The sequence below is a fragment of the Pyrus communis genome, chromosome 11, assembly GCF_963583255.1.
Source record: "Pyrus communis chromosome 11, drPyrComm1.1, whole genome shotgun sequence".
NCBI lineage: Eukaryota > Viridiplantae > Streptophyta > Magnoliopsida > Rosales > Rosaceae > Pyrus > Pyrus communis.
In genome coordinates, this window is record NC_084813.1 from 25,961,248 (window position 1) to 25,985,680 (window position 24,433).

The 24,433-nt window shown below is 38.9% G+C and overlaps 4 protein-coding genes, 1 long non-coding RNA gene and 1 pseudogene across 5 annotated transcripts; 4 read left to right on the plus strand and 2 right to left on the minus strand.

Moving 5' to 3' along the window:
- The first annotated feature begins 5,773 nt into the window (after positions 1-5,773).
- Positions 5,774-9,866, plus strand: LOC137708324 (uncharacterized membrane protein At3g27390-like). The gene is made up of 11 exons (XM_068447382.1): positions 5,774-6,143; positions 6,280-6,455; positions 6,816-6,924; positions 7,083-7,278; positions 7,391-7,527; positions 7,755-8,043; positions 8,351-8,457; positions 8,545-8,683; positions 8,816-9,011; positions 9,120-9,363; positions 9,449-9,866. The coding sequence occupies exons 2-11, from the start codon at positions 6,362-6,364 to the stop codon at positions 9,708-9,710; spliced, it is 1,773 nt and encodes a 590-aa protein (XP_068303483.1). The 5' UTR covers positions 5,774-6,143; positions 6,280-6,361; the 3' UTR covers positions 9,711-9,866.
- Positions 9,867-10,059: 193 nt separating this feature from the next.
- On the plus strand, positions 10,060-11,204 carry LOC137708325 (early nodulin-like protein 21). The gene is made up of 2 exons (XM_068447383.1): positions 10,060-10,471; positions 10,774-11,204. Exons 1-2 carry the CDS (start codon positions 10,276-10,278, stop codon positions 11,103-11,105), a joined length of 528 nt encoding a protein of 175 aa, XP_068303484.1. The 5' UTR covers positions 10,060-10,275; the 3' UTR covers positions 11,106-11,204.
- A 398-nt stretch (positions 11,205-11,602) lies between these two features.
- LOC137708326 (uncharacterized) lies at positions 11,603-12,417 on the minus strand. Its single transcript, XR_011064775.1, has 3 exons — positions 12,296-12,417; positions 11,943-12,125; positions 11,603-11,748 (listed from the first exon to the last, which is right to left on the minus strand). It is a non-coding gene; the product is annotated as an uncharacterized lncRNA (long non-coding RNA).
- Positions 12,418-13,249: 832 nt separating this feature from the next.
- Positions 13,250-15,487, plus strand: LOC137708259 (succinate dehydrogenase [ubiquinone] iron-sulfur subunit 2, mitochondrial-like). The gene is made up of 2 exons (XM_068447299.1): positions 13,250-14,009; positions 15,110-15,487. The coding sequence occupies exons 1-2, from the start codon at positions 13,330-13,332 to the stop codon at positions 15,279-15,281; spliced, it is 852 nt and encodes a 283-aa protein (XP_068303400.1). The 5' UTR covers positions 13,250-13,329; the 3' UTR covers positions 15,282-15,487.
- Positions 15,488-17,475: 1,988 nt separating this feature from the next.
- On the minus strand, positions 17,476-20,397 carry LOC137709433 (uncharacterized; annotated as a pseudogene).
- Positions 20,398-21,013: 616 nt separating this feature from the next.
- Positions 21,014-23,531, plus strand: LOC137749229 (cystinosin homolog). Its single transcript, XM_068489338.1, has 8 exons — positions 21,014-21,230; positions 21,359-21,491; positions 22,136-22,225; positions 22,336-22,460; positions 22,677-22,719; positions 22,823-22,940; positions 23,033-23,082; positions 23,202-23,531. The coding sequence occupies exons 1-8, from the start codon at positions 21,112-21,114 to the stop codon at positions 23,346-23,348; spliced, it is 825 nt and encodes a 274-aa protein (XP_068345439.1). The 5' UTR covers positions 21,014-21,111; the 3' UTR covers positions 23,349-23,531.
- Positions 23,532-24,433: the final 902 nt, after the last annotated feature.

The window sequence follows — 24,433 nt, forward strand, 5'->3', positions numbered from 1 at the left end:
TTAATACCTGCATAATCGTTTACCGGTTGGGTAATTGCATAAACGGTTATACCCATAACCATAGCTGTTTATAAACGGTTATCTATACCCATAACCGTGTACCCATTTAATCATAACCATTTACCCGTTTTTGAACCCGTTTATCATTTTTTTACCCATTTACCCATTTTTTCACCCGTTTACATGTTTTTTTTTTTTTTAATAACTTGAAAATTACGAAAGAAAAATTTGTTATAATTTTCGTTTTTTGACAATTAAACACCATTATAGGTACATGCATGCATTTCCCTATTTTAATCATTTAAGTCTTCGTACAATTCCAATAATTGAAATAATAATTTACGAACGATATTTTTTTCCTACACCCAAGTAAGTCTTTATATATAATACATATGATTACAAAGTAAACCTTCCAAAAACAAAAAGTAGTTATTATCTTGAATACTAGATGATTCAAAGCTTCAAAGTAAAAAACAAAAATAAAGATTAGTTTTTACCACATTCAAGGAGAGTAAACAGCATCATCAAGCCAAATCTTTTTGGTAATATGAGCAAAGAATCTTGCATTGTAGAAAGCAAGCGGGAAAACAAAGGTGTCCACCGTCTATATAAACTAGCAAGGAAGAAAGCCAACAGCACAACCATCCTGCATTTATTTCCTCTTCATATATACTTTCCCACGCTTGCAAATCGGCGATGGCGAGATGTGAGACGGGTCGCAGGTCGTTGGGAAGTAAAAACACGAAGTGAAAGAGCGGCGGAGCTGGGAAGGAGAGGGTCCGGACTAGAGGAAGGAGAAAGAGAGAGAGAGAGCCTGCTTCTAAAACCCTCAAAATGCTGCGATATATATATATTTTTTAATTTTACATACATTAAATTAAATGGGTAAATGGATACCCGTGTAACCGCGGATACCCATAACTGATGGATATCCATTATAATCGCGAGTAATACCCATAATCGTCCATTTAAATTTAAATAAACGGTTATACCCATAACCGTAACCGTGAACTTTAAATGGGCAGGTAACCGTAGTTACCCAAATCCATATGTATTTTGCCCATCCCTAGGTAGAAACCGTCGTCAATGACATGGTTTCGGCAGGCATCGAGCCAACTGTTGTGATATACAATGCCATTATCAGTGGGTTTGCAAGAAACGGTTTTAGCAGTGCTGCATACGAATGGTTTGACCGAATGAAAGCTCAGAACATCCCTCCAAACCATGTCACATACGAAATGATGATTGAGGCTCTCGCAAACGAAGGGAAGCCGAGACTTGCATATGAGCTATATTTGAGAGCTCGAACTCAGCGCCTTGCCCTCTCTTCAAAAGCTTATGACACAGTGGTTCAGTCCTCACTGGAATCCGGAGCTAACATTGAGGTAAGACTCTTAGGCGAACGGCCACCAGAGAGAAAGGGGAATGTGCAAGGCAGAAACACTTCCAGCCAAGTTTCTTAAAGGTTCAGAAGTTTCACAACTCCCAAGAGATGCAAAAACATCTGTAGCGAGGAAATATACGCTGTAAAGACACAAAACAACGAGGTATTCGTTACTACGAAATATGAAGTTTCTGTTGCTTTTTGTTCATTCGTCTCTGTATACTTCCCATGAATGCATTGCAACAAATACACCCACTCGTAAAAAATTCAGTTCGTTTTCTACTTACAATGCGGATAAACTTCTCCTTGTGTTGGAAACTGTAATGCTAGAGAGATGACATTGGTAAACATGGTCTGGCTAGTATTTTCCATGCGGGGTAGGATTTTCTTCTCTCCTGTTCTTATCCCCTTTCCTCCCCTCCTCTGACACATTGTTTTTTGTCTTATTATTTCTATAAAAAAATCAATATAAGATGTTAACGTGGCTTAACTGTGACCGTTCAAATAGGAAGGGAGAGAGTAGGAAGAGAGAAAATTCTCCTCCTTTGCATGCAGCAAATTATATATTTGAATATAGTAATATAGATTAGATGCTAATTAATCATCACCTTGAAGTGCCAGAAGGAATATATGGTGGAAACATTTACAACCTTTCCAGGAATATGTGGTGGAAGTTAATTAAGATTAATATCTGGATTCCAGTGTATTTAAAGTACAAAGAATATAAAAAAGATAATATTCGTATTTAAAGTACAAAGAATATAAAAAATATAAGATTTTGTATACAATGCCGGATCATCTGGATTCTCTCACGACTTCACCGTGCTGAGTCTAAGGATCAGTAAATCTGGACCGTTCAAGTGAAGGAGATTTGAATCTTTGGTTTGTGGGAGGGGGCCATCAAAATGAGTTAATGGGGCTGTCGATTTCAATTTGAGTGGTTCGGTTTGTTAATTCATGGACTTTGTACCGTTTGGTACTTGAGACGGGACGGAACGCAATGGGACGAGGCGTTCCGTCCCATGTTTGGTGTGCCAATTTGACTGGAACGCGTTATCCCGTGGAACGAATTTTAACCATTTTTTGGTTCCACCTTACCCCTTGGAACAACTTGTTCCAGCCCACGGGACACAAATTTATAATTTTTTGGACAACAATACCCCTTCTCTTTTTCATTATTCCACTGTCTACCCTCCCTCTCTCTCTCTCGTAGCCTCCCTCTCTCCTGTAGCGTCATCCTTTTCCACCACAAACCCAGCAACCCAACTATGGCTAACCCAAACCCAGCTTCTTCTCGCCGCCTTCCTCCTTGCTAGTCCCACGACGAGATCGTCGCCTGACGTCCAAGACTTGCATAGCAAAGAGGAGACCAAGGTTGTCATTGATGATGTCGAAGCTCCTCCACTGCCGCCGGTTTAGTCCCTCCGCGCTCCACCTTCTTCTCCACCGTTGCATAAATTGATTGAAATGAATTTGCAAATCCGACGAAACCTGTGTAAATTGAAAAAAAAAAAAAAAAAACCAATTTGGGATTTTTCTGTGTTTGGTTTTTTTTTTTTTTTTTTTTTTTTAAACATCAACATAATCTTAACTATCATTGCACCCGAAGAAAATTTAAGTCAATTTGGATGAGGCATGCCTACCCAATCCTAGAGGAGTTCAATTAAACACCAAAACCTAAGGTATGTCATACTTAATTTCAAAGCCAAATAGCGGAGGAGGGCAAGCTCCGACTTGAGATCCTTGAGCTGGGCCAAAAGGTCAGGTTTTGTCTTGTGCCTCTGCTCATGTACCTTGATTCTCGCCATTGCTGCTGCGGGGTGTATGAGCTCTGCAACAGCGGCTTTCTCTTTAGCTTGATGGGAAAATGAAACCCTAAACTATTGGTTTGAAGAAAAAGAAATATGGGTTTGAATTTAAGAGAAAGAAAATGAAATGAAGAGAAAGTATGAGTTTGATTTTTACTGGGATCAATCTGGGCATGCGAAGAACAAGAAACATATGGGAGAAGAGAAAGTAGAGAGACAGGGGAGAGAGAGTCAAATAAAAAGGGTAAGTTAGTCATTTAATCTCGTTTTGTCTTGTTTCATCTTGTGCGTAACAAATATGACACGAAATCTTTGTCATGTTCCATTCCGTCTCATTCATCTCGTTCTGTCCCGTCTGCGTACCAAATGGTACCTTACGGTATAAGGTAGGAATCATGTTTGTCCACTATTTTGGTGTATCCCACCACTTCACTATTATGCTGCCTCCTTTCCTTTGGCTTCCTTAAAGCAGTGCCTGACGTTTCTTTTTGGTAAAATGACATCTTGCATTTGATTATGTATGTGATGGATTATTTTATTTTATTTTTCTCGTTGGCAAATTGCTTTAAATTACTACTTCTTTTAACGGACTTTATCCTTATTCTTTATAAGAAAAAAGAATTAATCTAACTTGGCAATTAGAACAATGTTTAGTTGCGGGTTTTGGATTTGAATTTTAGAGATCTCAGTATTAAATACAAGTTTTTTTTGGATAGAAACATAATGCAAACATCGCAAAAAATAAAAATCAGTTTATCCACTTGACGGGCTTGTTGTGAAGATGTCAACATACACAAACATATGCCGAAATAATCTGATGAGTGATATAGAAAGAATTTGTTGAGTGTTGTTGACGTAACATGTCGAGATATGTCCACATGCATTACATCAAACGTTTAGTAGGCACACAAATGATTTGTACCAATCATTCAACGGGTCCTGAAAAGACCTTGACAAATATATTTTTCTAGACTCGAGTGGTCCTAAGACCACCTTGGTCCCCATTTCCATCTACTCCTGACAACATTCTTTTTTTTTTTTTTTTTTACTCAAGTTCGAGTCTAATTCCATTTAGTTTAGATAAATTGTTGTAAATTATCGTTCGTATTAAAGTTAGTTATAAACTTCTTTATTTTTATTTCATCGTTAACAAATGCTACCAAGTAAAGAAATTCTTTGATTCGACCAATGAATCACGACCTAACATCATAGTGACATGTAGATTTTCAATACGAAACCCGCCTCCTTGTATATGTGATTAGATGGGTAACATAATCTACCTGGTGGACCAAAGAATTTCTTCATTAAGCAAGTTGTTTTTCCCAGGGTCAAGATGTTTGCACCGTCATAGGAAGTAGTAAGAATTGGATGCTTGAGAATTAAGCAATTTGCAGATAAGTCCACATCATTTAAACTCCTACGTTGGCAACGACCAACCGCCTAGAAATATCACCTTCCTATGTTGGAACGCAAAAGCAACTGAAATATTGACAGATGGAGTGTTGTCATGTCTAAGTCGCTGTCTTCGTTATTTTATTGGATGTTGCAATTGTGGTCCTCAATTGAAGGAGGCAGATTCTCTGCTTTCCTAGTTGTTGTGTCTTCTTATTTTGTATGGTCACGGTTAAGTTACGTTAACATTTTATATTACTATTTATTTTTATCTTATTATTTCTATAAAAATATATATATATATATATATATATATATGTTGACGTGGCTTAACCGTGACCACACAAATAGAAAGACACGGAAGGGCACGAGAAGTGGGAAGGCAGAAAATCTGCCTCCCAATTGAATGGGATCTGTTGGAGTGTCGACAAGAAGAGATTTTTTAGTAAGATTGAAATACAGAGTGGTACACTACATGTTAAAATAGAAATTGTGAGATATGTGTGTTAAAAATTTTAAAAATTTTAAAAATATAATTTTTCACCACTTTTGTAAAAACATATGATGTACCACCTGTGTTTCGGTCAGAAGGAAAAATTTCTGGTCGACAAGAGACCCTTGGTTATGAGAGAACTCTAATAGGATCTTATCCGTTTTAAAAGAGAGTACTGAATTGCAAGGAAAATTCTTGTAGTGGACACATCTGATCACATGCCTTTGAGCGTGTGGAGCCTGGTAGATCGGAGGCTTTCTAAAAAAAATCGATCAAATCTGTAGAAGTATTGTTTTGGTTTTGAATATTTCAAAATTATTTAAGTCGGAAAATGTTCTCAAATATATTATGGGACGAATTTGTGAAACCAATTTTTTTATATAACTTTTTACGCACGTTTTTGTAGAGTTTAGTTCGTAATGTATATTTAACTGTTTATATTTTAATGTGATATATTTGTGCTAAGAAAATAACTCAACAATATGGGCAACTTATCAAGATGATATTGATGTAATGACGACACAAGACTTGTAGCTCCGATAAAAACTTTCATTTTACACGGTTTTGAATTCGTTACGCTACTTTTCTAGTATCCGCTTGTATTAAATAAGGAAAGAGAAAGTAAAAAAATTACAATTTGATAAAATAGTGCTAATTTGTCAATTACTTAAGGTGATATCCAACTGAGTTGTCCGAGTTAGTGTGTTGTGTTCATTTTTCTTTTTCTTTCGAAACTTGTGTTCATTTTTCTTTGGTGTAATGAGTTGTGTTTGTCCCAAATGTCCAATACGATACGAAGGGAACCTCAACTTGCTTTGGTTTCAAGTGAACAAAAATCTCGAAGGTAAAATATGGCTAAAGCATCCTCCTCCTTCAGTTCCTCATCTTGATTCCTGGACACCATTCGCAACCCTCCCGCCACTTCGAAACGTTTCTCAGCCCCCTTCATATCGTTTCACAAATTACAGACCCCATGTGATTGTTTGTTATTTAAAGTTCATATTTTTGAACTCCAACGTTCAAAAATCCAAACTTGAAGCCAAGAAGGGTAAATCACAGATTTTGAGTAAGTTTCTGACATGGGTTCTCAACTTTTCACTTTTGGTGAACTGGGTGTGTGGTTTATTGGTGTTTTTTCACTGTTTCGGTCAGTAAGACTGGTTTTTTTTTTTTTTTTTTTTTTTTGCTCTTTCCGCCTGCAGGTTGGAATGGGAGTGTGAGATGGGTTTTTGTTGATGCGTGAAGATCTGGTTTTGTGTGGAGGACTGAGGAGTAAGGAGGAAGATGGAACCTCCAAGGGGCGTTTTGGCTACTCTCTGGAACTTCATCTGCTTTCTTCCTTACTTCATTGGCCTTCTGATCCTTGGCAGCATTAAAGGTAACTCAAAAACTGATTGTGTGGTTGTTTTATGTATTAAATTCTGAGTTTTAATGGGAAATTGATAACTCTTGAAACTTTTATGTTGTTATTTTCATGAAAGTTTACAACTTGGGTTCTTGATTTTCATTTCCCATTTGTCGAATCGATGTTTTCTGCTGGTTCCGGGCTTAGCAGTTGTTTTGGCTACTCTTTGGATACTTTTCGAATGTTGCTTTGAGAAATTTGAAATCGGCGTTCAATCTTGAAATGGTTTGTTCATGTTGATATTAGGAGTTGATTGATTAGTTAAGAGGCATTGCTTGAAAGAGTATGATATAAGGAAGGCATTTTAAACCTAATATCCAAATACTGTTTCAGGTATCGTTTTATGCCTGTTGATATGCCTTATCATGACAGTCGGAAACACCGGTATCATACTCGGTCTTTGGCCAATACACTTTGTCTGGACTTATTATTGCGTTTTGAGGTGCGTCCCTTGGCATCTTCAAATTTCTATGTTTCATAGTTATCTCTCTCTCTTGAATCTCATTCTCATGTTGTGTTTAAAGCAATAAAACAATAAGAATAACTTCCTCGTGATTCTTCTATATATATATATATATATATAATTTTTTTTTTTTTCAGATCTAAGAGATTAGGGCCAGTACTGAAGATTGTCATCTGCTTATGTGTACTACCTACTGTCTTGATCGTGTGGCCAGTGGTCGGGATTGTTGGTAGTGTTGTGGGTGGAGCAGCATTTGGCTTTTTTTCTCCGATAATGGAAACTTTTCAAGCTGTTGGAGAAGGGAAGACCGATCAATTGTACCACTGCTTTTATGTATGTCTTCAATTTTCATGTTGTCTCATAATTATTCTGTTCTTGTTCCTTGCCGATTGTTCTGTTCTTGTTGCCTCCGTGACAGAGATTCATCTTTCACAACATTTTTCAGGATGGAACTTGGAGCACTGTCAAAGGGTGCTTCACTATTGTGAGGGATAACAGGGATGTATGTTACTACACTTACTTCTCAATTATGGATGACCTGCAACACGGAGGTCCTCCGGTCACAAAATATTATGAGATTAGGTATGTTGTCTTGTTCTGCCCAAAAACTATTGCTTGCTTATTTATGTTTCTATTAGAATATCAATCAGTCAAGTTAGCAATGAAGAAAGAATACGTGATAAGTGTCCTTAACAGTTCAGTTTCATTAATTTTTGCTCTTGTGGTCCAGCCGTTTTGTCTTTTTGTTAGACCTATTCATCATGATCCTTCTTTTCATCTGACCAGGAAGTTTTTCAACTTTCTTGCAGGCTGCTATATCTTCCTGGGGCTGTTATATTAGCGGCCCTTGGTTTCATGGTTGATATGCCAGTGATCTCATTTATTGCCCTATGCAAATGCCCGTACATGCTCTTCAAGGGGTGGCACCGTTTGTTTCATGACCTTATAGGTCGTGAAGGCCCTTTCTTGGAAACAATATGTGTTCCATTTGCGGGTCTTGCCATCCTACTCTGGCCGTTGGCTGTTGTTGGGGCAGTGTTGGGATCTATGGTGGCTAGTATATTTCTTGGTGCTTACGCTGGAGTGATCGTTTATCAGGTTATTCATTGCTCATTTTTTTCTCTGACATACTTGGTTGATGTGAGTTGCTTATATTCAGATATTTATTTTGTGGTTAGGACATGAAATGTGTTTAGATTGATTGATTATGTTGTTCATAAGTATAGCTGGAGTCAAACACGTATGAAACTGGAGAAAATATATCAACATTTCCCCACTTGGAAACACAATAACTATGCATATCGGATAACACGATCTTGATACCAATTCAGAAGCGGAGATTTTTCTTATGTCCTTGTCACGTAGATTGCAAGTTTTAAGATATTTTATAACCTTTGTGTTACAGGAATCCTCAATTTGGTCCGGGCTTTGCTATATCGTTGCATCACTGGCCATATATGATGAACACAGCAATGACATCCTTGACATGCCAGAAGGATCCTGCTTTCCAAGGTTCTAGTCAGCACTCTATACTCTAAAGTTCTGATATGGGGGTGTCTTGTACCTTGACATTATGTAATAGATTTCTTGTAATGACAGGCCAAAGTACCGAAAGAAGGCTGAATTGCTCCGGACCAACTCTCTCACAACCTCTTTCTCAAGGCCCGGCTCTTTTCGAAGTGCTCCCTCCCGCTCAGCTTCATTCACTGGTCCTATCATTGAATTGAAGCCCCTTGAGGTACTCTGTGTCTATTATCTGGATGCGTTTGATGATGCGCGGGCAAAAGTATACAGTTTTGAGTTCTGAAAGAACATCCTATTTAGTTCATGGTTCCGGTTGCTCATTGAACAACTTTCTTGGCTTGTGTAGTTCATTGATACCTTATTTAAGGAGTGTAAACACCATGGTCAAATATTGGTTGCTGACGGAACTATTACGCTTCAAGACCTTGAAGACGCCAAGTCCAGTCAAGGCAACAGAGTCATTAGCATTGGTTTACCAGCATATTGCCTTCTTCAGACACTCCTGCGATCCGCAAAAGCCAATTCACCAGGAATATTGTTAAGTGAGTCGAATTCTTTTTTCCCTCTCCAGTTAACTTAACAGACCAAATAAACACTTAATTTGATGTGCTTACTAACTTACTATTAATTTTTATACGTGATTGATGCAGGTGACAATGTGACCGAGATAACTAGCACAAACAGACCAAAAGAAAAATTTTTTGATTGGTTTTTCAATCCGCTGTTGATCATCAAGGACCAGATAAAAGCAGAAAACCTTTCCGAAGCAGAAGAGGCTTACCTTTGCAAATTAGTTCTGCTGACTGGGGATCCTTTGAGGTTGAAACAATCGAACATTGGCACACCACCGGAATCAGAGCGTAAACAGGCTGAACTTGATGCATTGGCTCGAAGGTATTGATGCATTTTTTCTTGTATAACAGGATCTGATTTTTCCCATTTCACTTTTATGATTTGTCCAACTTATCCTGTCATGCAGACTCCAAGGTATCACTAAATCTATCTCGAGGTATCCAACTTTCAGGCGCCGATTTGAGAATCTTGTCAACGCCATCTCCGATGATCTTGCACCGAATAGTAACGGTAGCAGCAAATCGAGCAATGGACCTAGAACAGTTCCGAGGTCAAAGAGCGCCTTTGCCCAGCTCTTCAGCCAGAAATCCTTTAGTTTTAGCAACGCAAGCAACCATGGGACTGATCCAGAGTCACGGCTAGTTGTAAGGGACGTGACAATCACATAGTGAATATTGTGTTATAAGTAGTTTTGTTTTTAGAGATCTCCTTGTTCATTCTGCAAAGATTTAGCTTCTTGTTCATTGTTCATATACCGTTTGAACGTATTTTCGAGTGTACGTATACATATACAAATGTAGTTTTCAATGTATTGTCATTTGGAAGTGTTTTTAAAATGATTGAAAGTGCTTTTAAAGAAAATGTTTTTGGGTTCCAAAAACAGTTGAAGTGCTTTCTGGAAAAGCACATGAGTGCTGCGTTTTCAGGATTCACTAGTGTTTTTACTAAGGTTTGGTTCCAAAAGCTTTTTCGCTTAAAACACTTCAGTCATTTTAAAAGCATTTTTAGACGAGCAACCAAAACTTCATGTTCGAATTCATCCTCCTCCATATCTCCTATATTCCACGTAAACCTCCCACTAAGTGCTAGTGCAGTAACTAACTCTACCCCTCACTTCTATATTAACCACCCTTCCCACCTCACACCATCTCACACGTTGCAGCCAGTTTTTCCTCGCATAAACAATTTATCTCCTCGAGAGCCAAAAGAGCTTCTGAAAAAAGCACTTCCCAAATGGCCAACTTCAACTGCAACATGGTTTATCTGTTTTCTCTGATGATGGTTTTCTTCTGGTTTGGTCATTTCTCGGCCTCCGCCTTCGAGTTCCAGGTTGGTGGAAACAAAGACTGGGTTGTCCCTCCTGCCAACGACACCAAAATCTACAACGACTGGGCCTCCGAAAACCGTTTCCAAGTCGGCGACACCATCCGTAAGTACAAACGTCATTGCGTGCACAAAAATCCACTCCCATTACATCAGTCATCAGACTAGTTTAGAATATCGCTTTTGTTTTGTTCTGTAGGCTTTATGTACACAATGAAACGCAAGTCGAAACTTCCTTCTAGTATATTAGAGTAGCTTAGAATACCGTTTTTGCTTTGTTGTTACATTGTTTTGGTTTTGTAGGTTGTAATTAACTTTTAAGTACACAAGAAAACATGAATCTTCCTCCTAATATATTAGAGTAATTGAGAATATTTCCTTGTCACGATTTTTTTGTTGGTTTTGCAGGCTTTCACTACAAGAAGGATTCGGTGATGGAGGTGACGGAGGCGGAGTACAAGAAGTGCAACTCGACTCGCCCCAACTTCTTCTCCAACACTGGAAACACCGTTTACACGTTCGACCACTCGGGCTCCTTCTACTTCATCAGTGGAGCCGCTGGACACTGCGAGCGGGGACAGCGCATGACAGTTAAGGTGATGGCGGCGGAGGAGGAGGACTCTCCGTCCGGGGGCGACGCCAAAAGATCTTCCGGTGCTGCAGTTTCCTCAGTTGGAGTCTTCAAGCATGTCCTTGTTCCGTTTATTATGTCATATGCTGTTGCTTCTGTTATGTTCTAGTTTGATTGATTAAGTTTGTGGAATGTTGATTAGGATGTTGATTACTGGTTAGGGTTGTTAATTTGTAGTCTTGGATGTTGATTAATTAGGGTTTTTATTTCTGGGGTTTTGTTTAATGTTAAAACTATATTAATTTTCATTAAATTTTGTACGTATATCATCTGTTTTCTTTGATCACTAGCTTTTGTTTAATTTGTGACATAAATTAGGGCGACCACAAGCCAACAAGACTTTTCTCGTTTTGTAAGGATTAGAGGAACGTCTATCGTATGCAGTAATTACCTTGCTTGGCAAAGAGTCAGTTTCTATTGACTCAAACCCATGATTTTTCGGTCATAAAGGAATAACCTTTCCGTTGGACCAAACCTCGCCCTCTTATTTTATGATCAAATAGAGGAAATTAAAGTATAAAAAAGAAATATACTTCTCATTCAAATTACTTTGCCACCTTTCTTCCTACAGTTTAAATATGTATTAATCTACACAAAAGCATGGGGGACATGGAAATTAAGTGTTTAAACTTTAAACAAGGATTAATCATCAAAAGCTAGAGATAATTCAATTACAATACTCATATAATAACATTACAGATTCTCGAAACACCAAAGCGTGGAGATCTTCACAAACAGCAAAACCATTTTTTCTGCATTCAAATAAGAAGCAACCATTGATACAAAACCCCCGAGAGGAACGAATACGAAATACAATTAAAGTAACCAATTTCATGGCAAACGTAGATTAGACAAGTTGGTTAGAGCAGTTTCCCGCCCTCGGCCCCTCGTAAACTAGTGTATATTTCAACATATTGAGATTGAATAATGTTGTTAAGTTAATTACCTCTTGGGGATATTGATTGTTTATTGATTTGGTTGAAGAGGGAGCCGGAGTCCCATTGTCAGCCGGCCCATTGGTCATCTTCTGATCTCTAGCTCTGGTAAATATCATAGTAAACCCTTCAGCTGATGCTGGGTTGTTCACATCCCACTCTCCAAATTTAGGCAAGGGCCGTCCCGTTTCCTGCTGCATAAAACACACACATGAAAAATTATTAAGTGTCACCGGTTGTATACATTCATGTGGTTGTCCTTCTCAGCAACACGCATTGCGTTGAGAAGGACGGAATCGAGGCCAAAACATATAAACTCAGAAACGAAATGCAGATGCATAGGTTGTGTGGATTACAAACTCACCGAGGCCATTCCCAGGAGGAGCGGCGTGCAAACGCGGAGATTCGGAGGAAAACGAGACTGGAAGAGAAGAAGAATGTCGAGAGAGAGGAGGCGTGAGTTGTATGTGATAAGGGAGGAAGAAAAGGAGATCGTAGCTAAAGCTTGAACCAATGCAAATGGATGGCATAAATTGTGACGTGAGTAGTTAGTAGTTAGCATGTAGTTGTTCTGTCCATTTGTTGCAAATTCTTAACAATAAAGTCAAATAACACGCCCCCCTTTATACTAACATAATCTTTCCTAACAACGTTTGGAGATTCTCGATTATGTTTAGGGATATATGCCGTTTTTTTATTTCTCACATCACGTGACTGTTAGTTATCTATTCTAAAATTAATATCCCCTCCCACTATTTTTAGCCTTTTAACATTTTCATCCACCTCCCACGCTAATTTTCAGATTGGGTGACTTCATGAAAAAAAAAAAAAAAAAATCCTAATTACAAAATACACCCGTGAGATTCAGAGTCAATTTCAAAAATTTTAAAGAATTTTTCGTTAATTCTCCATTTTGAAAATGATTCCAAACTTCAAGGTGTATATTGTAATTAGATCAGAAAAATTCTCTTTGCGTTTGAAGCATCAAAGTTGGGCCTCTGAGAAGGCCGACGAACAAGAGCTTGGGCCACAACCAGCCACGAGGCGTGGGCAATGAATCAATCACTTTTTCCACGTGGCAATCAGCCATCGGTGGTTGCGTGGCGCACCCGCGCCTAAAATCAAACGACTGTTATACAATCGAACCACGCTCGCACCCAAAAACAAACGGTTCCCCATCGGACACGTCACCACTGAAACCACGGGAGGCGCAGCAAATCATGACACGGAATCGATCTAATCCTCTACTTTCATTTACAATTACAGAAAAGCCCTTGCTAGCTCGAGACATCTCCTTTATAACCAATTCTGGCATTTCCGTCTTTTCCTAAATACGCCTGTCGTCTCCCACTGTCCCTCTCCCTCCCGATCTCTTTCTCTGAGCTCAGAAACGCAACAATGGCGACGGGGTTGATGCGGAGGGCCATTGCTTCGGCGTCGTCTAGATCGACGGCGGCGTCGTTTCGTTATGTGTGCGTTCGGACCATGGCGTCGGAGGCCCAGGCCCAGCAAGTGGACCTCAAGGCCCGGGACAAAACGGACGTCAAGACCTTCTCAATCTACCGGTGGAACCCGGACAACCCGAAGAAGCCGGAGCTCAAGGAGTACGAGATCGACCTCAAGGAGTGCGGGCCCATGGTGCTGGACGCCCTCATCAAGATAAAGAACGAGATGGACCCCACCCTCACCTTCCGCCGATCTTGCCGGGAAGGGATCTGCGGCTCCTGCGCCATGAACATCGACGGCTGCAACGGCCTGGCCTGCCTGACGAAGATTGCGCCGTCGAACGCAGGCGCCACGATGATCACGCCGCTGCCGCATATGTTTGTGATCAAGGACCTGGTGGTGGACATGACGAATTTCTACAACCAGTACAAGAGCATCGAGCCGTGGCTGAAGCGGAAGACCCCGGCGGCGGAGCTGGATGGGAAGGAGATAAGGCAGAGCAAGAAGGATAGGGCGAAGCTGGATGGGATGTACGAGTGCATTCTCTGCGCTTGCTGTAGCACATCCTGCCCTAGCTACTGGTGGAACCCTGAGTCCTATTTGGGCCCAGCCGCCTTGCTCCACGCCAATCGGTACATTCATTTCTCTCGATTGTTCATCTGAATTTCAAAACTTGTTAGGGATTATTGTTTGATAGATTAACTTGATAATCTCTTTGTTTATGCAACTAATCCATGCTTAATGTAGGATGAATTGGTACATTAGGTTAATGTTATGTGTTGGGTTGAACATTGATGGTACATTTTGCTGTTTGGGTACAAAAATTGTGTGATTGTTGTGTGTATCGTTTTGATTGGCAAGTTTAGTTGTGATTAGGGGTATCTGTATTTCGTGTTGAACGATGGATACAACGACAACGACAAAGCCTTATCCTGCAAAGTGGGGTCGGCCTTATGAATCCTAAATGACCGAGAATGGTAGTTGTTTGTTCGTAACTCATGCTTTCTGGAAGAGTTTTAGGAGCTAGTTACTTGTAAACTTGATAGAAAGTAACAGAGAGCTGCAGTTTGTGTGCCGGAGCTGAGGGCCTAGGCTGTAGTGGTACTAATGAGATTGGTTTCGAAGGTGATGATACCGGTGCTGGGTGCCATCTTCGAAAGGCATTAACTTGATGAAAAAAATTGCTTTCAAAAGAAGTAAAAGAGTAGCAGTTCAATACAATAATCCATGTTTTTCGAATTAGGATGTCTTTCAGAAACTAGAGGGCTGATTATGACCCTCGATTCTCAGCCATCTCGGTTATCTGATTTTCGATTTGAACTCTGAATGACCGAGAATAATAGTTGTTTGTCCGTAACTTATGCTTTCTGGAAGAATTTTAGGAGCTGGTTACTTATAAACTTGACAGAAACTAACATAGAGCTGCAGTTTTTGTGCCAGAGCTCATGGCCTAGGTGGTAGTGGTACTAATGAGATTGGTTTCGAAGGCGATGATAAGGGTGCTGGGTGCCATCCTCGAAAGGCATTAACTTGACGAAAAAATTGCTTTCGAAACAAGTAAAAGATTAGTAGTACGATACAATAATCCATGTTTTTCGGATTAGGATCTCAAAACATTCTTAATTGTACTCATTCTTCTCTGCATATGCAGTTCCTGAGGTTGTACGTTTTCGTTGTATATCCTTAGAGGTGAACGCTATATCTTGAGAGTCATTTTTGTGGTGTTATGCAGGTGGATAAGTGACAGCCGTGACGAATACACGAAGGAACGTCTGGATGCCATAAATGACGAGTTCAAGCTCTACCGGTGCCATACCATATTGAACTGTGCTCGTGCCTGCCCGAAGGGTTTGAACCCCGGAAAGGAGATCCAACATATCAAGCAGCTCCAGCTGAAGCCCTAAGTTTCTGAAAGCAAATAGTGTGTTTTGTTTAACCAGTTATTCTGGGAATTTTTTGAGGATTCAGCTGTTCTGTGGTTTGAGCAAATAATTTGTGAACTAATTGTATCTTTTATCCCTTTTATAAAATTGGGAGGAAAGCACGTTGTTCTATGTTGCTTTTGTTTATAAATAAGTACAGAGGGTGAATTGCAGATTTAGTTTTTAAATTATCACCTGAATAAAAATTAGGTCTCTAAATTATTTTTTCAGAAAACTCAATCCTGAAACTAATAAGATTTTGTTTATTACATCCGTAATATTAGATCCGAAACTATTCTATTCAATTGTTCGTCGATTTAAAGCTCAATTCGTTATGTGTCACAGAAGCCCGCCTTGCTTTCTGTGAGTGGAGCTTGCATTGTTTTGTGTGCCATGGTTCGTCTCAATCTGCATGAGCTAAGCCTGCCTAACACCCGTGTTTTTTTTTTGACAAAAATACAATTTTTTTTTATTTTCGCATAATATTTTTCATGAGCATTAAGTTATATTTTTTTAAGGAATTTGGAAGCTAATTTACAATTTAGTGAGTAACAAATCTATATTTAATAGAATATTTGAGCCGGAAACTAAAAAAATAGGTGAAAGACATAGTGGTGAGGCCCAGAACATTGTCAAATGAGGTTCGACACTCAAGAATCTCAACGGAAGGTCTCATCTTGATTTTCAAAACTTCACAGTGAGACGGAGGTGAAAATAAATAGATTGAATGACGATTTATGTACGAATTTGCAAAACTGATTGAAAACTGTGAGTGTTAATCCACATTTTTGTAAAAAAATGCAAATTTTTTTTTTTTCTCAAAATATTTTTCGTGAGCATTAAGGAAATCTTTATAATGTATTTGAAAGCGGATTTACGATTTATCGAGAAACAAGTGTATATTTAGTAGAATATTTAAGCCAAGAAGTAAAAAAAAAGTGAACAATATAGAGTTGTTAAAATTACCTATAGGTGAGGTATAAACAAAAACTAGCAAAATTTTGTTAAGTAGTCTCTCACCCGCTGTTGGTTGACAAAAGAGGATTTTATTAATATGTAGTTTAGATTTAGATAAAAGAAAAACTAACAAAAAAAAAGGGTTCAAATATCTTTAAATTTAGATTCTAAATCGTTGATTACAAGTGTTTAAATACGAATTATAATAGATTTTGCATGGAAAAGTATACTTTTGTAGAGTATGACTATGATAGTTTGTTGTACTGGTAAAAGAAATAAAAGAAAAATTAACAAAAATAATTCAAATTCTTCATTCAACTAGCCTCGGTTTGTGTGACGTATTCCTCTTCGTTTTCTGTGTGAAGCCCGACTCGTTTTCTGAGCACCTGGGAATTCGTCTCGTTCTGCATGAGTAGAGTTCGCCTTGTCTTGTGTGCCTGGGCTCGTCTCGTTCTGCACGTGAGGTGTCCGCATCATTTTGCATCCGTGGAACCTGCGTTGTTTTGGTGGCATGGATCCAACCTCGTTTTCCGTGCACATAGCTCACCTAGTATTGTGTGCCAGAAGCCCGATCCGTTTTTTGTAAGCGAAACCCGCCTTGTTTTGTGTGCCATGATTCTCCTTGTTTTGCGTGCATCGAGCCGTTCTAACACCCATGTTTTTTACGGTTCAACCGAACTTCGTATCTACAGCATTGATTGAGAGCCTGTGTCATTATATTGCTTGGCTTCGATGTTGAACTAGAAGCTTTTCGTTGATTCGAAAATCTGATTCCCAGCTACATAATATTACTTAACCGTGTACAGAACATCGGTGAACGATGAAATTGATATGTCACAAACCATGTGGCAGCAGTGACCTTCACACCGACAAATTAACAGAGTAAAATGTCATAGCCTCTCTCCTTTTGAGGTTATGACATTTAACTCGGTTAATCTGTCGATGTGAAAGGCAAATATTGCTAGGTCACATTACAGTTGTGATTCCTTAACACAGGCATAAAACAATACATATCGAGCAAAGATTAAATCCTTTTATTCACACATGTATAGGATGATTCATACAAATATACTTTTCGACATTTTATACCACAGATTTTCATACTTGTGACTCTTCTCACAATTGGGTTAGGTTGTCTTCTCTCCTAAACTTCAACAGCTAAACAGCCTATATATATATATATAGAGAGAGAGAGAGAGAGAGAGAGAGAGTTGCTCGACAGAAAAACTCACTTGAGAAGCTAATCTATCAATCTTGTGTCGAAATCAGAACGATGAAGTTGGTGATGATGGTAGCTGTAGCTGGGTGTTTGGTTTATATGATCTTTATAGCAGTGAGGACCAACCTTGTTCAAGCAAGTACTCGCCTTTCTTTTCTCGGAAACTCTGTAGACCTCGAGCCATACGAATACGTTACCATAACAGGTGATCTGATCAAACTCCGTTGTCTGTGCGATTTACGCTTCTGTTTCACTTGACCTAACTTGGGGCTGAAGTAATGTGATTAGTATGATTTTCTGCAGGATGCAACAATGACTGCGACACAGCCTGTTGTGACTGCGATATCAGCAAACAGCCTCCGCTATGTGTGCTTTGCTGTAGAGAAGATCCTTGATGTCATATCATATGAGACCATCAGTTCTGCATTCTGGCCTTTCGATTCTAACATGAATCTGTATTCTAGCATTGATTTGTATTTCTTTCCCATAATTTCGAGGCATTAAAAAAAATAGCAATCTACTGTGTTTTCAAGGCATTCTACTTCCATGAAATCAATGAAACGAATTTGAAGGGGTTTGTACAAGAGAAGAAACTAGCTCTTTCACTCCGTATTGTACAAGAGAGCCGAGATATATATATATTTTTTTATTGCACTGAATCAAAGCCAATTTTTAGAGATTCCTTTAACCTCATTTCATCAATCATAGGAGAAAATTCACAAAAAATTGAGCAGCACAGGGAAGAGTTCAAATATCTATAACATCGTAAGCAATCTAAGAACCTCCTCCTAAGAACGCTCTTACGAAGATATGAAAATGTAAGAGAACAGAGAAAAGATGTATGAACATTAAGTCCTTCTTGACAGACCTAGGAATACAGTAGCTGATGAGATTTGTACCCTGAGATCAGCTGCATCTACATCATGACCGCCTTCAACCAAACCCCACCTGTCTTCCTGCAAAATAAGATGAGGTTTTTTAAGACTTCACAAGAGTTTGTTATGCCCACGAGCCATAATCCATTATGTCAGCACAAATTTAATAAAGAGAGAGAGAGAGAGAGAGAGAGAGAAGTAAATGAATAAGACCTGTATATCTTCTTCGAGTCTGATCAACTCGATTGCTTCTTCAATGTGTAACTTCCCACGAAAAATTCCGATGGCAATTATTAGAGAGTGTGCTGATGATGCAATGGCATCAATTGCTGCCAATTCACAGTCATCTGTTTCTTTCAGTAAGGTCTCTATAGCCTTTGTGAGACCATCCTCCTGCTTCCCACCAAAAAAGCTGGGTACACAGCAGGCTTGAAGCCAAATTCTGACTTCACCCAATCAAGCAAAGGATCCATTTTTTCCACTTGTCAGTCTACATAAAATTTGGGGTGCTATGTGTTAGCAACAAATATACACTTCAGGGAGTAGCACAAGCAATTTCACGAAAGGTATGCTCAGGATTTTAACATATAAAAGACTAAGAATGAACGAAATTACACTGATTTCTTTGTTGATAGAATGCAGAAATGAAACTTTATCTAGATAACGGTTGAGGAAGACCTAAGAAGACTTTGGAAGAGACTCTAAGAAAAGACTTAAGAGCACTTCGATCTAATAGAAGACGTGACACAGAACCGAGCGCAAAGGCGTTCTAGGATTCATATAGCCGACCCCACTTAGTGGGAAAAGGCTTTGTTGTTGTTGTTGTATCTAGATAATGGTAGTGCAGCTTAAAGAGAATCAGAATACATATTGAATCAAATCAGCAAACAATCAGACACGCAAACAAACATCGTACCATGGACAATACTAGTGATATCATTGTCGTTCGGGGCACGACAGAAGACTAAATCTTGATTAAATTTCTTCATCAAATAATCTATAACCTTTGGCCGAGTCAGAGGAACTCTTTCCAGTGCAGTACAAGCATGCTTCATAAGAGGCATTGTAAAGGGCCTAATCCCATCTGTTTCCTAAAATAAATAAAGTTCCATGAGATAAATCACCTCACCATACATAATAACAAGCAGAAGCTTCACACAAGTAGAGAAAAACATGTGATTCCGACGAAAATCTTTTCGATAGCAGTACAGGGGAACAGAGGCTCAATTCGTAAAGAAACCTACTTTCCTTGCTATCCACTTTGAATTTGGATTGAGCTACTACTAAAATGCAAAACATCCAAATTAGAAAACAAAACTTACACCTAAATTACGGAGCAAACGAAAATTCGATTGGGGAAAACTCATTTGAGTGAAGTTACTATGAACTTACAGGCCCCAAAAAGTAAAAAAGTTGCAATTTTCAGTAAAACCCAATTGAGCTAAGCTCTCAAATTTTAACTTTGAGTGAAACGAAAACCCTATTGATCTAAGCTTATGAAAATTGAAATTAGAGCACAAAATCAGCTCACCTGGTATTCCCATTCCGCCGCAATGGCCTTTGCCAGAGCTAAAGTAGGAAGCTTTAGGGGCCTATTCGATGGCGTTTTGAGCGTCCGGTAATCGAACATCACAGTCCACCCATTCCCGTCGTCGGCCGGCCTCGTCGTCACTTGATTGTAAAACCTCTTTCCCACGATGGACCCCGTCATGAACGAAATCGGCATCGTCACCGACGACGCCGCTTCGCGCTTGGAACTCGAACTCGACGGCGACTTGACCAATATGCTGTCATCTTGGGTATTTCTGTTGCTCTTGTCTTCTTTTCCGTCGGAGGAGAAGGTGAAGAGCGAAGATGGGCCGTCGGATGGGGGCTGCTCGGCGGTGGCGGCGGAGCTGAGGTGGCGAGCTCGAGAAGAGAGAGCTCCGATCAGTTTGGAGTTTACGATTGATTTCAGGGTTCTGTTGATAAGCAAATTCGCCATGGATTGAAATTAGAGTGAGCTTCCAATTTTAGAACTGGATTTGAAAGATTAAATTGTACGAACGTTACCTATCCTCGTCAAAATGTACAGCTATCATTGTTTTCGTGAGTTTCGTTAAAATTTTGTCAAAATATATTAAGTTGAAAGGATTATCGCTAGAATTGAAATCTCTCAACTCATCAAAACTTCGTCAGAATTTTGTCAAAATGAATTATGCTGGAATGAGAATTGCTACAATTGGGTTACAGTTGAGGGATCATTGCTCCAATTAGATTAAAGTTAAGAGATCGTTTCTCTAGTTGGATTAAAATTGAGGGACCAATGATAATGGATCATAGCTGCGTATTTTGATAAGTTGAGGGACGAATAGTAATAGATTTTTAGTTGAACAACTATTGATTTAGTTGAGTTAAATTTAAGGAACCATTGCTACAATTTACTCAAAATTAAGATTTTGCTATTTAGAAACTACAATAGCCCAACTGATTTGAGAGGCCCACAAATGCCAATTCTTTCTTGAAAGCCCAACTAAAGTGACAGGCCCGCATCACCCAAACAAACAAAAAACAGCGGGACCACGTCATCACGTGGGACCCACCTGGAATGGACGGGCGAATTACGGTTGAAAAACTGAGTTAAGCTCTTCCATTGCAAATTCTCACTCTCGCTCTCTCCGCGCGTTTTTGATCGGACAAAATTTAAGACTGCTCGGAATCCTCCGGCCGCCGGCCGAGTGGTAAATCGGGAGGTGAGATAGAGAAAGTGGGGGAGGAAGGAATGGCGTCGTGGAATTCGATTCCGCTGGAAGTCGCGTACCAAGTGCTGGGATGGACGGCGTTCGTGAGTTGGTCCTTCAGCTTCTACCCGCAAGTCATCTTGAATTTCCGCCGGAAAAGGTCATTAAATCCCATCTCGATTTCCTCAGGAATTGGATTCCAGTCAAAATTTTGTCTTTATTTGAAATGAGTTTCTAAGTTTTGGTGGGTGGGTTGGAATTTGAATTTTGATTTGGGTTTGGATTCAGTGTTGTGGGATTGAGCATCGATTTCGTGGTGCTGAATTTGACGAAGCACTCGTCTTATCTCATCTACAACGCCACTCTTTACTTCAGCTCCGTCGTCCAGAAGCAGTACTTTGAAAAGTACGGCGAAGGACAGGTTTGTTGTGTTTCCCTCCATATCAAAGTTTCCAATTTTCATGTCGAAAGTTTACATTGTTTCACCTGGGTAGGCCTTATTCTGTTGATTAGCAAATGTCATACTGCTTGTTTGGACGTGATTTTAAAATGACTGAAAACGTTTTTGGAGAAAATGTTTTTAGAACCAATCCTTAATAAAAATTCAAATAAATTCTGGAAAAACACTTAAAAATGCTTCCTGGAAGAAGCACATAACTGGTGCTTCTTGCGGAAAACATTTTAAATGCTTTTGGAACCAAAAAATATTTTTTCTAAAAACGCTTTAGTCATTTTAAAATACATCCAGACAAGTTCATAATTAGCTCAACTTAATTTTTTATACAAGTTACATGAGGAATGAGGTTAGCCTGTTTGGAAAAGCAATTCTACTCATAAGCACAAAAAGCACAACAAAATTTTAAAGAAAAGTCTAAGCGCTTCTACTTAGATAGATGCTTCTCCCAAAAAGCACTACAACTGTCAAGGGCTTCCATAACTAAGAAGCACTTTTAATAAATGTCACTAAAAAACACTTTTAGTTGTCTGAAAACGCTTTTAACTTTTCCATAAGCAATCCTAAATGAACTTACATATTTGGGTTTTGTACATGATTGCAAATTGCAGATGATACCTGTGGCAGCAAATGATGTTGCTTTCTCTGCCCATGCTGTTTTGTTGACATCAATTACTCTGTTCCAAATTGCTATCTATGAAGTAAGTCAATGATAAATCAGTCACACTTGTGTTCTATCCTGATGTTAATTAGTACATAATTCTTTCGTGGAAATGTTTACGTCTGGCCTTCTGTTGATGTCTTTGTGCAGCGCGGAAGCCAGAAGGTATCCAAGATTGCCATAGGAATTGTGCTCGCGGTGTGGTTAGGTGCCGCAGTTTGTTTTTTCGTAGCTTTACCAACCCATTCATGGCTTTGGCTAATTAACATTTTCAGGTAGGAACATCCTCCTTACATTTCTCGTCAATGCTTTAAGATGGATTTGAAGTCGGCTCGTTTTCTTACTTCATCCCATTCAACCAATGACTGTTGGAATATGTCAAGCTTCAGTTTATGTTTTGTTGCCTTGAAGATGAGTAGAAACTTTCGGTTTATGTCATAGCGCGATCTATGCAAAGTTCGCTTCTAACTTCGAATATTAACTCGCTGCAGCTTGATTCAAGTTTTCATGACGGTCATCAAATATACTCCCCAGGTCAGTACTTGCTTCACCTTGATTAAGTATTGTTCATGTTGTTTCGATTTGAAGTCATGAAACGCAACATCCCTTTGTTAATACAAAACGTTTCGAAATATAGGCATTCATGAACTTCATGAGGAAGAGCACAGATGGATTAAGCATTGGCTACTTTTCACTTGATTTTTCTGGAGGAGTCACAAATTATGCCCAAATGGCTGTGCTGTCTATAGATCAAGGTCCGCCATCGTCTCTTCCTCAACCGAACAATAGTTGCAATTCGATAGTACCCTTGTGGTTAATTTCCTTTAAAATTTATTCACTTCTCCAGATTCGTGGGTGAACTTTTACGGAAACATGGGGAAGATGCTGCTATCTATGGTATGAATCGAAACAACGTTCTGAACCTCTTTTGTTAAATGATTCCAGTACATATCAAGCCGTTGACACACGGCTTTCTTCCGCTTTTGCTTATACCTGTTGGTTTGTTACTCTTTCAGATATCTGTGTCGTTTGACATTCTTTTCATGTGTCAACGTTTCCTGCTCTATCCTTCCGCCAAAGCGCTGATCCCTCCGAAACTCAGTAAGGAGAGCTCAGAGCCGCTGTTCCAATCTTCCGATCACGCAGTCCATGAAAACGTATAGATCTTTGCCTGGCTTGATGTCAAGATGTACATGATATTAGCACACATCGACTGTAAATATTGGTCCCCGTTTGTACATTGTTCCGGCCAAAAGAAGGGTTACCTTTTGTGTTTCAGCTGCTTGTTTGTAAAGAAATGAGAGTTAACGAAATTGCGCTAGTACTTGCTTTGTGAAAAATAATGTGCGTGGAAAAAATGTTGTGTAGTTTCTTTAACATTAGTCCGTATAATATAGTTTTAACAAATAGAATGCGAACTTGAACTTAGATGTAAATAGAAATTCGAACTTGGCTACGTCCAGATTTATAACTAAAATGAGGTTGATGACGATGGAATTTGGCGCCTTATACGTTGAAAACAACAAACTGAAATTCATGGGGTTCACAGAAAGAGCTCGATGACGATGGGATTTCTGTGTGCGTTGCTAGGAGGAGCCACATCATCGAGTGGGGCCCACATGGAACGAAATTTCAATTGAAATCTGAAAAGTCAAAGCGTTTTTACAATTTTAAGTGTTTCGCTCCACCCGCACGAATTGTTTTTACAATTTTAAGCGTTTTTACAATTGAAATCTGAAACGCCTCGTCTTAAAATCAATGTTTTATTTTGCATTTTGTTAAGGTTATTTGTTGAACATTGTATTTTTCTTTATTCTATTTTGATTTTGATCTTTCATATTTTACCGCACACATGCCGTTTCTTTTAAGAGAATTTTAACGAAAAACTTCCGGTACTGTTCATTTTAATGAAAAACCACATTGTACACTAAAAAGTTAATCCTGATACTATTCACTTTATCCTTTATTTTATCTTTATCGTTAAAACTCAAAGTTTTCAAGTTTCTTTTCATTAATTTTTTTACTTTTAAAGACTCATAAAAAGTCCTTTACAAAACAAATTTTTATTAAAAAATACTTTGACTACTTTTTGTATTATTAAGAACAATTTTTTTGTATTATGAGGACAACAAACAAATTCACACTTATTTTTCATTTCGTGGTACAAAAAATAATCTCTCTAATGTTAGTACTCAAAATATATTTTAATTGAAAATATGCAAACCCAAACTTAACCGTAAATAGAGAT

Coding starts and splice junctions, on each gene's coding strand:
- LOC137708324 (XM_068447382.1), top strand. CDS start 6,362: ATGGAACCTCCAAGGGGCGTTTTGGCTACTCTCTGGAACTTCATCTGC. Junction 7,528..7,754: donor ACAAAATATTATGAGATTAG/GTATGTTGTCTT, acceptor ACTTTCTTGCAG/GCTGCTATATCTTCCTGGGG. Junction 8,458..8,544: donor GAAGGATCCTGCTTTCCAAG/GTTCTAGTCAGC, acceptor TTGTAATGACAG/GCCAAAGTACCGAAAGAAGG.
- LOC137708325 (XM_068447383.1), top strand. CDS start 10,276: ATGGCCAACTTCAACTGCAACATGGTTTATCTGTTTTCTCTGATGATG. Junction 10,472..10,773: donor CCAAGTCGGCGACACCATCC/GTAAGTACAAAC, acceptor TTGGTTTTGCAG/GCTTTCACTACAAGAAGGAT.
- LOC137708259 (XM_068447299.1), top strand. CDS start 13,330: ATGGCGACGGGGTTGATGCGGAGGGCCATTGCTTCGGCGTCGTCTAGA. Junction 14,010..15,109: donor GCCTTGCTCCACGCCAATCG/GTACATTCATTT, acceptor GGTGTTATGCAG/GTGGATAAGTGACAGCCGTG.
- LOC137749229 (XM_068489338.1), top strand. CDS start 21,112: ATGGCGTCGTGGAATTCGATTCCGCTGGAAGTCGCGTACCAAGTGCTG. Junction 21,492..22,135: donor AAAAGTACGGCGAAGGACAG/GTTTGTTGTGTT, acceptor TGCAAATTGCAG/ATGATACCTGTGGCAGCAAA. Junction 22,461..22,676: donor TGGCTAATTAACATTTTCAG/GTAGGAACATCC, acceptor AACTCGCTGCAG/CTTGATTCAAGTTTTCATGA.